The following is a 13,138-nucleotide window of genomic DNA, read 5'->3' as shown; positions in this document are numbered from 1 at the left end:
TGAGGAACATGTGCTGAATAAACAAAAATACTACCTCTGTCCATAGAAGGGTGTCGCAAGTTTGTCTAAATTTAGATGTATCTAGACACTCTTTAGTGTATAGGTACATCCAAATTTAGATAAGGGGTATTTATTTCTATGCTCCTGGTTTCTTAGTTGTGCTCACTTTTCCCCATTCGATAAATTTTTGCTCACTTTTCCCCATGTGTCTAAAATTTTGCTTTCACATTTTCTTTTATGGACGGAGGGGGTATGAGTTCTTGTATTCCAGGATTACTCCTTTTGAACATATAAAATTGCATCACATATTAAATGGCTGTAGTGATTTATGAAGTCGCAAATGGACAAAAAGAGCAGAAACTGCAGGATCACATAATCATAATATGATACCTGTCTGGGAACCGAATCAAAATGTAACTCGTATAACAATGTACATATGTGAAAGGTTAACCTACGAATAATATAGGAGATATCCATCATATGGAAGCAAGATGAATTACACCGCGCAAATTCTGAATATAGTTGACTGCTCTAACTGTAAGTCTGTAACTGTACTTGCATGATGACTCAAGGAAAGCCTGGTATATCGCAGAGTTTCCATGAAGGATGTGATCCACTATCAGATAATGATTTAAATGCAATAACACTCAAAATGCATACAACAAATAGCCACATAGTTATCTTGGTACTTCTCAACAGTAGTTGTTCAAGTAATTAACAGACATTGTTCAGAAACTAACAATCATATTCATAAATGAAATATTCCTAGAGAACATCAAAAAAGTAGTCCAAACCTTGTCCGATTTCCCAGATTGAAAGCCCTATCCCCCAATCTTGTGCTTCATCCAAACGTACAGAAAGGGACATCAGTGTCGGATAAAATACAGCATGTCTCACACCTTCATCCGAATATATAAAAAAATGCTCTGAACTTTTGTCATCCCACTGCAAAGATGGCTTGTACTTCTCAATTAAATGAATGAAATCTCTTCCAGTAATAGAACTACCAGCACCACCTGTGTACATATATTAATAAGAAACGGTCTTTTCGAAGCATGCATCATAATATCTTGCGCCATTAAAAAAGTACCACGCGTTACCAAAGGTACACCATGACCCTATATAGTTTTAAAGTATTAATACGTATCATAATATGCCCCCCAAAAAAAGTACTATCATAATATGGGTCAATCCAGTGGCATTTCAAGGAAGCAGGGCTCAAAGGAGAACTCTCTCTTTCAGCTGGTTACATGAAAGGTTCTTTGTTCACTTCAGTAGCAAGGATGTGAAAATGAGTGTGTGTACCTTTGGAAAGTAGAAAGTCGTTCCCATAAAAATTAATTCCAAGGAATATCATGTGAGAATAACCATCAGAAGCAGAACCCTTGTCTGGGAGAAGTGTTGTTAAAGAATACTGTATCCACTTCAGAGGTGCACTGGGGCCAGGGTTTTGTGGTCCGGAGAAGTCATATGTCATAAGAGAAAAACCATCCACAGAGTCAACCAACTGCAGGAGATCTTCAGGTCCAAAGTCTTGATTGTTCAGCCCTTCCATTCGTGGAGCTGGGATAACATAAATTAGTTCCAAATGGTTCCTGGTACTTAATTGGGAACTGATAGAATGCAAAGCCTCCCCCAGTTGCTTAACAAATTGAAGTGCCTGCAGCATGCAGCAAAAATATTAATGAAAGAACCCCCCAAGAGTGCAACTCCCTCCATTCTCAAATAGATGTTTTCAAATGTGTCCAGTTTAAAATTTTGATACACAGAATGATCTAGACTTGTGAAATGATAAAAAACATTATGAGGGAAAAACATATTTATATCATTAGTCTTTCTTGTTTTTGTACTAACGTACTCCCTCCGTTCCTATTTAATCGACGCGGAGGAGAGAAGGCTAATGAACAAATAACATACTGATTGAAGCAAATTAAATCCGGACAGAGGTAGTATAAACAGAAAGAAAAATATGTTCCAAACCTCAGTTGCCTCAGCAATCTGGAAGGCAACGAGTTAAACTTCCTCTGCTTGGCTACATTTGGTTGATGATACATCAGACAGGCTGGCTTGGCTTGACCTGCCGCATGTACACAAGTGCTTTCTCTGCGAAGAGTAACCAGAGTCAATGTAGCATCTTCTCGCAGACAGCCCTTTCAGACGCCAGGTCCGACAAAATCCGTCCTTGGATCTGCTCAACAGGCAACATCTACACGACGGTCGTGAATTCTGTGGACTGGTGGTCTTCTACGATCAAGGCAGATCAACGAAATGGAGCAGTTCCCATGGTCGTGCGAATGGCCTGGTCAATCTAGAAGCAGCGGAGTTGCTGCGTCATCAGCAGAGATGAGCCCCACGTGCAGCAGCTTGTTAGCATCATTGAAGAGGAAGCACATGCATGGGCAGGCGCAGACACGTGGGTGTTTGCACGAGAACACGTCACTGTGTATGCTCTGCGTCGAGCGCGATACACAAGATAACATCGCCGAGGGAAACCCGGCCGGAAGCACGATACACAATACAATCCGGCAGGGTGCTTTTGGAACCCGAAAGCCCACTCAGCCCACCCGGGAGGGACCCCGTCAGGGCTAGTAGAAGCTATGGACTGATCCGAGTCGATTTGCTCGCCCTTAGGTCGATCATGATTCGATGCTTGTCGAAAACAAGGGACACCGAAGAACAAGAAGCAACACAAATGTTTAGAGGATAAAAAGTAGATTGTGTTGATTTAATCGACAGTGTGTTGGATAGATAAATTGGCCATCACCTCTTACATGTATATGAGGCACATGAACTTCCTGTGGTGGACTTCCCATGATGCAAGAAAAGGATTACAAGACGTACGCGTTTACAATGTTCAAATCTAAGTCTAACCCACATCTAAACTAGGCAGGTCTCCGTGTAGGTCTTGGCAGGAATTGGCTTCTTGTCTTCTTCTCCGTCTTTTGGCCTGAACCGGTCGTGCTTTTGAGTATCTTCTTTGCGCTTCCATGCTACTTTACAAGCCCAAGTGCCTCCTGCATCACTCGAGTACTTCCTACTCCGAGTGCTTATTGGACGCATCCGCCCGAGTCACCTGCCGCGGCAGGAATTCGTACTTGGCAGGCTACCAACCAAAAACGGCTGCCAACAGTGAACTCATCCTGCCTACAGGTGTTGGCTAATCAACCATGTACTGCTCAATGTTGTAATCCTAACAGAGATGGGTAACTTCGTCAATTTTCTTTACTACCAATGCAATGATGCGTAACTCTTTTGCTTATCCGCAAAACGATTTTTTTTTGGAGACTGCTGATATCCATAATGGCAAGTAATAAGGACAGAGATACTTTCTGTAAACATAATAGTAAAAGAATGATCACAGTAAGCAGCAGCACCCACCAGGTCAGCAGCATTTCTGTTCTTTTGCTGCAATTGTACTATTGGTTGTAGTGTTGTGCAATAATCAAAGGCTTGCTCTGATCTATGCCAGCTGTAGTATTCCCTCGGTACAATAATTGTGGCAAAAGGACCATATACCAAGAATGATCTCGACCCTTAAGTCGAACTGCCTTGTACAACACAAAGGGCTGCCTTGATAATACATATGCCTAGCTACCTTCAAATTCTAAGTAGAGAAATAAACAGTTCACGTGAGTGATTCCAATCTTCTTTAGATCGTAATAGGGTGCACACTGGATCTGGGATAGGGATATCAGGTGGATTAGGTGGGTTATGAGTTCTTACATCTACTAGCATGTCTAAGTGTGGTAACATGGGGGTTAATGATTTTTATTGGGCCAAAAAAATCGTTGTTCATGTATTTTCATTTGAATAAAACACTAAACCAGAAAAAAAACATGAATTTCCTGCAGAAAATATTGCAAAATGGATTTGCTCCTATGGGGAAGAAGTAGATGAGAGTATCTCGCGACGATCGGAGGAGGACAGGTATAGTGAGCCAGCTCGACCAGTGGTCTCGAGCTGGATCCACGACAACCGCGTCAAGCTGATGAGACAACTAACAAAAGGTTCACAACAAAGTTGGTACTCTCTGATTTACTAAAGCATGCCATCCTAGCATATAGCATTGGAACTAAGGTATGAACAGTGACAGATTGTGAGACAAAAACAAGAGGATCACAATTCACAACTGTCCAAAGCCCAAAAATATTATATAAGTGCTAAATCAAAAAGGATTCCAGCACACCATAAGCACACCATGCCCACAATTCACAATTCACAACTGTCATGCAAAATTTGTCGTTGGAACAATAGTAGAGATAGTACGGTATGAAGGTAAATGATTTACCAGTTTGCGTAGCTTTGGATCATCTAGCACACCATAAGCAGCCCATCTTGACCAGGATTCCAGCACAATACCATCATATCCCTTATCCCTATGGACTGACAGTCAGACGTCAAACTGACAATCATAAGAGTACCTCCTACATCTGGAGATGCAATAATACAAACACATTTTACCTGCATTCACTCACTATAAGGTCAATTGCTTTGTCCCTCGGCTTCTTTTTTAGAAGTACAACACCAGGGAATGCTTCCAAGACAACTCTTGGCACTACCTAAGGAACCAACATAAGGAATAGAGAACAAGAAAACACTATTAGTTTACCGTCATACTTATGCACACCCTGGAGAGAACAGATCCTTGGCCAACATAATAAGTACATAGGGAACTGCAGAGGAAGAAAGACATATTACCAAAGATGCATTACTTTGAAGTTCGGAGACCCATCCGGCATCATAATTGTGCTGCCCTTCCAAAACTAGCTTGTTCCCATCACTGGGCAAAGAACACGTAAGGAAAAACAAAATGATGAAACAGGATACTTGGAAACTGCATCCTGGGATGGAAACCACATACCTCTTTAAGTCATACCACACTGGTGATACATGAGTAAGCTTAGTGCTGAACAACTTTGCCATGTCATAACCTTTAGAGTTCCTGCAGCGATGTTCATAGCACGGCAAGTGTACACGAGCAAAACGTTAGAGAAATAAGATTTAGAGCAATGAAAAGGTAATGCCTAAATGCGTATTACGTAGACTAGTTTCTTTTATATATGTACATGGAGGTCAATAGTCCTTATAATATAACGAGTTTGTGTACACGGACAGGTCGCATTTCGGTATATTTCCTTTTGTTTCAGAGTAGTTCATCAATGTGTATATATAGCTCTTAAGTCTCAAAGATGCATTTCGTTGCGGAATGTGCCAATGTGGGCAAGATCTCTAAAGTTCTAACTTGATGTAGTGGTATGATTTAGCATTTAAATGTGTGAAGTAACAACTGCAGAATTCAAATCATCATTGCGCTTGTGGGTGTAAGTAAATTGTATACAAGGTAGCACACAGGCTGGAATGACGCACCAGGGAGTGACGTAAGCGAGGACGGGGTTGGGGAAGTGGCGGAGCGACCGGTTCTCCGAAACCCTATCGTGCTCCTGCAGCGCCGCCACGGCACCGAGCGGTCCGACAAAAAAAAGAAAAGCAACCCGTCAGTGGCGATGAACTCAAGCAAGCGCTAGAGGCACGCGCAGCTGGAACGATTGGAGATCGAGCGAGAGGAGGAAGGAGACCCTTACGGCGAGGATCTCGTCCGCGGAGACTTGGCGCTTAACTAGGCCGCGCTCGTAGACTGAGATTGGGGTCGTCCGGGGCGCCTGGGGACGGGAAAGGCGGCCGGTGAAGTGAAGCGCGGCGAGGACGAGGAAAAGCAGGGGAACCGCGGCGAAGGCGAGGCGGACGCGGGGGCGTGGGGTGGAGGAGGACGCGCGTGGCTCGCTTGGGCGGGAGGGCGACGGCGAGGGGTCGCGACGGCTCCGGCGATCCCGCCTCCGCGGCGGCATTTCTCCGGCGGTCGCGGGGGGTCAGGACAGCGAGCTGAGGTGGGTTTCTGTCACGATGTGGTTTAAGCTGGGTTTGCCTCGCGATGCGTTTTGCGCCGTCAGATGGCTGCCTCGAGATTCGCGCAAATGGCCCAAGCCCACCGCGCCGACCCATCGAGGGACCGCCTTTTTAGCCCAGCTGCCCCCATCATCCACACTGGACACGAAACCCTAGGCAAGGCGACTCGGAAGCCCGTCTTCCTCCGCTCCGGCCTCGCGCCGCTCGCCGCCGTTAAGTTCAGGTTCCTATACCGCGAGTTCCGCCCCGAGCGAATCTGTAGACGCCGGAAGTGCTGAGGGAAGATCGAGAAGGAGGAGGGGCGCGGGGATGGCTTCCGGCGGGAACCCGCAGTTCCGGTACACGCAGCCGCCGTCGAAGGTGATACACGTGAGGAACCTGCCGTGGGAGTGCACCGACGAGGAGCTGGCCGAGCTGGGCAGCCCCTTCGGCAAGGTCGTCAACACCAAGTGCAACGTCGGCGCCAACCGCAACCAGGCCTTCATCGAATTCGTGAGTACTACTTCCCGATTCTTCTTTGTTTCGTCCTCGTCCGTGGTTTCGGTCTATTGCCCGCGTTGCTGCTGTTGAACTGGCGTAAGGGCGAAGTTAGTCAACTGAATGTTGAACTGGCGTCAGTTTAGTTCTCCTGCTCGCCAAATCGAGTCCAGGAATGAGCCTATGTTGGCCGTTTAGTTTTTTTTTTTTTTCTTGATATAAGGTGTGACTGACTCGATGCTCCATTCACTTCTGCCTGAAGAAGCTGGAGAGTTCAATTGATTTGAATCTGGAGTTAGGGATCGATGCGCTACTATCTATGTGCGGCACCGATACGGATACGGATACGGAGATACGTCATTTTGAAAAAGCGCCAATACGGGGATACGCTTTAATACCCTGATGTTTTCAACAAATGGGCGTGCACTCTCGAGCAGCTAGAGGTGCCAACATGATCAAATAAATTGCATTTCCATTTCGGTATTGCCCCCCACCTGCTGGTTTCTCTAAAATAGTAACATGATTCCGTAGTGGAGCCTTAAGGTTTGTAGGTTGCTGTGCCATTAGGTAGCAATCTACAAAAAAAAAAAAAAAAAGCTAGAGAGAGAGGAAGAGGGAGCTGCAATTAGATGGCAATCAACCGGAGGAAGATAGAGAGAAGGAAGGAGTGCACAGGAGAGGGGGAACTGAGGAAGGAATGTATCTTGATAGCTGGCTGCCTTGCAAGGTGCTGCTTAGGTCTCCACCGCCGGCTGCTCAAGAGGGAGCTGGGGGCTACGTCACGGGTGGGGAAGTGAGAACGGGAGAGGAGAGGAACGAAGTAGGGTATCCATACCTACCTCGGCTGGGTGGTATCGGATTGGGGCCAATACGTATCGAAAAGGTATCTCGCTGAATTTTTTATACGGTTTATTTACCAATTCGTTGCCAATACTTGGGTGTCAGGGAGGAATCAGTATCGGATATGCTATCCGACACGGACACGGGCTTCAGGCCAGCTATCCCGTGCTGCAGAGGCTACTGTTGTTCCCTATTAATTAATATTGCAGTTCATTTTAGATTCTTGCACAAGAAATAATGTGTGTGGTGAAATGACAGAAAAATAACCTTGCTTAATATGTCTTCGCACAAGGAAAAACCTGAGGGCTCGCTTGGTTCAGCGTATTTTAGGAAAATGGCCGTAATGATTACGGGCTGCAACTGCTTCCGTAATCTGCACTTGGTTCACCGTATTTTTGGTCGGTCCGTTTTTGTCTCTCCGACGTTTTGTGCATGGCGAGCGCCTAATTTTTCAGTGACCGCGTGTGGTCACACAAATCTGGATGGAATTCTGGGGAACAACGAAACAACACACTAAATATTTCGGGACAGGATATTAAAACGGTATTCCAAGCGGGATCTTTGTTGTTGTCATTCTCTTTGCAATCAATCCAGTGCATTTTCGATGTAATTTTTTATGGAGTTTGTCTCGGGAAGGAATGATAGCTGATTATGTGAAAGAAAGATAGAAATCTAGAATGTAATGTGAGTACTGTTTGTTCTATACTGTATCAACAAACACAATTTTACCTGTGTTGCAGGCTGACCAAAATCAGGCAATTGCTATGGTATCTTATTACGCATCGTCTGCGGAGCCAGCACAGGTAAGAGGCAAAAATGTGTACCTCCAGTACTCCAATAGACAGGAGATTGTCAACAGCAAGAATACAGGGGACGCCGCAGGAAATGTTTTGCTGGTGACCATGGAGGGTGTTCTGCCAGATGCTGTGAGCATCGATGTTCTGCACTTGGTAAGGAAGTTAAGAGTTGCAACATGATTTCCGTTGTTTACTTCAGCTGATGTTGTCTGCAGGAATAATTTGATTCACCAGGAACTGTCTTAGTAACTTGTAGCCCTTTTTTCCCATGGTATGAATGGATTAGCAGGCTGTTCTCACGGAGTATCTTGGCTGGCTGCCGCAACAAGAACACATGTGTGTGTTTGTTTCCTCTCCCTTACTCATCGCTGCCCTACCCCTTCCTTCCCTCCAACTGTATCCTCGACTAGGACATTAACATCCGCCACCTCCCACTCCCCTCTTCCCTCTTCCTCACTCCCTCATGTTTGTTGGTTACATCATAGTTGGCAGCATAAAAGTCGATTTATTTGTTGCCTCTATCAGGATTGTATGAAATACTTTCTGAATGTGATGTGTCCAAGGACACTGTATGGAACTAAAAGATGTGGGGATTAGATTTTTTTTTTTAAACCTTAGTGAGGATTAGATTGGTTACAAGTATCCCCAGAAAGCCATCCGGAACGCTGAATAAGATGAAGATGTCACTCTAAAAGAACAAGATGAAGATGCTACAGTGGTGGTTCCCTGTGATATAACTCTTCGTGTTCTTTTTCATAGTGGTACTAATAGGCTTGAGGGCAAAAAACAAATAACCGATTTCATTTTGCCAAAACTTCTAAATATGTACACTTCATTCACGCCCTCAAAGAATTCCGACAAATAGTATTTTCCGTCACATTCATACCAAAACGATGCCACGTGTAACTTTAAATCAATGAAGTTAAAGTACACCATCTGAAGCCCCTTCAACGTTAAATGGATTCTGTTTTTGAAACCATATTCCATAATTGAACCCTTTGGACACGACTTGCACGAGTGCTTCTAGAAGTTTTTATGCTCTCTAGTCTCAAATGACGGAGACACCTGTATAATGTGCTGTTAAATTGAGCTTCATGATTTCTATGGAGGAGCACTTCTCCTTTTCTTGGAATAATTTACGTGCCGCTTCGTAGAGATGCCTAAAAAATGCCTTTCAGGATTGAAACCTTGGTGACCTGAACTCATAGTTTCCTTTTTTGCATAGCACTAATCGTTGTAGATTTGCTGCTTGCTAAAATCCTTCTTTTTCTGGTCCATCTGTCATAAATGCCATGCAAAGTATTGACTCTAGGCCATAGCGTAGTTAAAACTTCCATGAGTTATAGTTGTGTCTCAAGACAGTATGTTGATGTCCTTTGTCCATTTGGTTATTAGTGGTTTAAACTTTAAAATGGCCTCCATATCTTAAAATGGTCTGCTTGTAAATCTTCAAAATTTTCCTTACAACTCTTTTCCTTGAGTATCATAGTTATGTCTATTAGTGAGGAATTTGCGTTGTATGCCTCTCTGCTTTTTTCCAAGCTTTTATATTAAGATTTAGCATTGCATTGCATTCAGATATTAGTTGGTCTCTGTTGCTACTTTTCCCATTTATGCTTACTTTTATTTTATCTATCTGAATTCATAGTTTCATACATTTGATTTACTTTATTATTGAACTTATTGTATTGACAACCAGAGTTTGTTTACCAGGTATTTTCTGCTTTTGGATATGTTCACAAGATTGCTACCTTTGAGAAGGCATCTGGTTATCAGGTGACGAGCTTGTACTCAATTAGTAACAGTTCTCATGTGGTCATCCCTTGCAGTCTCACATGCTGGCTGATATCTCTAGGAACAGAAGCATGATTTCCTTTTCTTTGCCCAAGTAGGTTTATTTGATGATTTTTTTGGTTTTCTGGCTTGTAGGCATTGATACAGTTCTCTGATGCTGAGACAGCATCGTCTGCAAAAGATGCTCTTGATGGCAGATGCATTCCTAGGTATTGTAATCAAGTTATATCTATTTTTATTTTTATTGTACTCTCTTAATCGCTTTAAAGATGGGTGGATAACTATATGTGTTTATGTTGTGCTGCAGCTACTTGCTTCCAGAACTTGATGGGGCCTGCACTTTGAGAATAAATTATTCAGCACATTCTGTTCTAAATGTCAAGTTTCAGAGCCACAGGAGTAGGTAAGAATTGCTCTCTTGCTTCTTAATTTGAGAATTCATCACATTCACTTATCAATTTCTTTCATCACACACAATGGAAAATAAATACTCCATAAAATCACTCTGCTTGTTGACTATTTTTTCAGTATTCCCTCATGTTGCCCTTTAAAGATATCCCCCACTTATAATTGGTTTCTTTTTCTTTTAGGGACTATACAAACCCATACCTTCCTCTTGCTCCTTCTGCTATTGATGGATCTGGAGTGGTAAAACTTATTCTGTGCATATATACGTCTGTCTTGTTCTTATATTAATGTAGTGATTGTGTTTAGGCCCAGGATGGGAAGAATCAGGAGGCAGAGAGCAATGTTCTTCTTGCAACAGTTGAGAATATGCAGTATATTGTTACAATAGATGCTCTTCACGAGGTAATGTGTCAAATAGAGTTGAATCATCGTATGTATGCATTTTTCGCTGACTTTCTTTTTTCTGTAATTGGCAGGTCTTTTGCAAACACTGTTATATCACCACCTGCATGCATTTTGCACTGACTATTTGTTCTCTGTAATTGGCAGGTCTTTTCTGCTTATGGGTTTGTGCAAAAGGTTGCTATTTTTGAGAAAAACGCAGGCTTCCATGCATTAATCCAATATCCAGGTAAAAACAAACAAATCAAAGTTGCAGCTACACAAGTTTTTTTGTGCGGCACATGTCTCAAACTTTAATGCCTTTCTTGTAGATATTCAAACTGCAGTTAAAGCAAAAGAGGCATTAGAAGGACACAGCATCTATGAAGGCGGATTTTGCAAGCTTCACCTCGCGTTTTCACGCCATACTGATCTTAATGTTAGGGTAATCTTCACCACTTCCTCACTCTATGGATTTGATATAACAAATGCACCATCATGCTCGAGAATAAAGATTTGGATGCACCACGCAAAAGCTGCTGGTGACTGGAATGAGCTAATATTTGAGTCGTCTTGTGTTAGTACATATATTAAATCCTAATGTTTTGAGTAACTGTTACATATATTGATGGCCTTATCTGCTTTCAGATCAACAATGAGCGAGGTCGCGATTACACTGGAGGGAACAGTGCTCCAGCTAACCACGGACCTTCCATTCTTGGTCCTCAGCCTGCTGGCACTACAGCTCCTCCTGCAGCCACTGGTACAGTAGTGCCACCAGGGCCTGCTTCTATTCTGGCAACACCTGGAGCACCATCCCCACAATCGTTTCATCCTTCCAGTGAGCCACACCCACAAACTGCTTCAGGTGGATCTCAACAGTACGCCAACCAGGGAATCCTACAAGGCCCCCCTGGTGCTCCTCCACAGATCCCCGGCTTTGGAGTCCCAGGTTTTCCCCAAGGCTCAAATCAAGCTCAAATGTCACAGCATTCAGGTCAAGGAAATCAACAGATGCCCAACCACCAGCTACCTCAAGCAATGTTGTTCCCTGGCCATGGAAGGCAGCAGCTACCTCCAGGTCCTCAAATGATGCAGGGTCCAGGTTTCGGAGGCCTGCAGATTCCACAAGGTCCTATGCAACCAATGCCGCAGTTTCATCTATACGGCAACCAGCAGTTTCCTCCTGGTGCAGGGCCGCAGATGATGGGCTTTCCTGGGCAGGGAGGCCAGTATCCTCCATTTGGTAGGCGGCTTCATCCCTATAACCGTTAGGTGCTGTGTATGTACAATATACATGTCCGAATGTACCTTCAGGTAGCAAGTGACAGGGTTTTGACTTCGTAGTTGTGCTGTGCAAATTTTGATGCACATGTGGAAAAAGCAAGTGGACGTCCCAGAATTATTTTGTAGTAACTGGCTATGGGTTGGACCATTTCATTCTCATTGAAGAAACGGATGTTGGCTGAAAACCATTCATTTCTGCAACCTTCTAATGTAACATGGCTACTTTGGCCGTTGCCAGGAAAGTCGCAGTGCTGAGTACTATGAAATGAAACATTCAATTCATGACAAGAACGTACCACCAGCATGGCGATCAGTAGTTCAGGAGATTGTCCTGTACACTTACAGGTTACAACCGTTTTTTTTTTGATCGTATGTATCTATGTGGATTTCAGTATATGTCTGCTCACTCATTTGTAGTCCACGTTGAAATATTAAAACATCTTATAATTTGGAATGGATGGAGTGCAAGATTATGACTAACATCAGTAGACCTCACCGCTTTTCTGTTTAGTTTACGTTGCCTGTGGCCCTGTGGGCAACCAGTGTTTTTTTTTTTTCTGGGCGTAACTCATGTCCGAAGACCTTAAAGCTTAGAGCATGTTTAACAGGCCCCGATACTTTTTCGCCCCTTAAAACGCGAGTAGAGGGTTCTATATTCACTTTTTGCCGGCCGAAAACTCGGACGAGCTAGCAGAACCTGTATCCCCACTCCGTAAAACAGAATATTCTGAATATTCTGTTTTACGGAGTGGGGATACAGGTTCTGCTAGCTCGTCCGAGTTTTTGATCCCACAAAACAGGGTTTTAGATAACAATTTGCACAACAATTTTAGATCAAACATAGCACATCTAAAATATATGATGCATAATTCATAGTTTTTAACATCACAACGCAATCATCCCCACCTTGCTCCAAGCACGGACCAAGATGGCGTCTTCGATCTCGCTGTAGTTCGCCGTGCGTGGCTTCGGCGTTGACGAAGAACCGGCGGCAGCCGGATCAACCTCAACCACCTTCTCCTCGTCACCCTCATCCTCCTCCTCGTCATCAATCTCTTCGGCGTTGCACTCCCTATCGAATGCATCGATGTCGGTGTTCAAATTCACCGTGGATTCGTTGAGCATGTCCATGTAGGATGTTGTGGACTCAACATCGAACACCTTGTCTACGTCCATGGTGGGTGGCGGCGGCGCGGGCGGCGCATCGGACGGAACGGAGGGAGGAGGGGTCGTGGCCTTGGAGGGCGGTG

General features: G+C 44.0%; 2 protein-coding genes across 2 annotated transcripts; one reads left to right on the top strand and one right to left on the bottom strand.

The window, feature by feature from the left end:
* Positions 1–653: 653 nt before the first annotated feature.
* On the bottom strand, positions 654–5,905 carry LOC127342981 (uncharacterized). Its single transcript, XM_051369044.2, has 8 exons — positions 5,583–5,905; positions 5,368–5,441; positions 4,862–4,942; positions 4,699–4,780; positions 4,462–4,559; positions 4,289–4,376; positions 1,306–1,660; positions 654–1,016 (listed from the first exon to the last, which is right to left on the bottom strand). Exons 1-8 carry the CDS (start codon positions 5,844–5,846, stop codon positions 766–768), a joined length of 1,293 nt encoding a protein of 430 aa, XP_051225004.1. The 5' UTR covers positions 5,847–5,905; the 3' UTR covers positions 654–765.
* Positions 5,906–6,084: 179 nt separating this feature from the next.
* LOC127342980 (polypyrimidine tract-binding protein homolog 1) lies at positions 6,085–12,073 on the top strand. Its single transcript, XM_051369041.2, has 10 exons — positions 6,085–6,396; positions 7,962–8,171; positions 9,732–9,794; positions 9,948–10,021; positions 10,120–10,215; positions 10,403–10,460; positions 10,527–10,622; positions 10,770–10,851; positions 10,934–11,046; positions 11,250–12,073. The coding sequence occupies exons 1-10, from the start codon at positions 6,214–6,216 to the stop codon at positions 11,874–11,876; spliced, it is 1,602 nt and encodes a 533-aa protein (XP_051225001.1). The 5' UTR covers positions 6,085–6,213; the 3' UTR covers positions 11,877–12,073.
* Positions 12,074–13,138: the final 1,065 nt, after the last annotated feature.

The sequence above is a fragment of the Lolium perenne genome, chromosome 3, assembly GCF_019359855.2.
Source record: "Lolium perenne isolate Kyuss_39 chromosome 3, Kyuss_2.0, whole genome shotgun sequence".
NCBI classification, from domain to species: Eukaryota; Viridiplantae; Streptophyta; class Magnoliopsida; order Poales; family Poaceae; genus Lolium; species Lolium perenne.
Note: the sequence above shows the minus strand (reverse complement) of the source record. Positions and strands in the feature narration are given on the sequence as shown.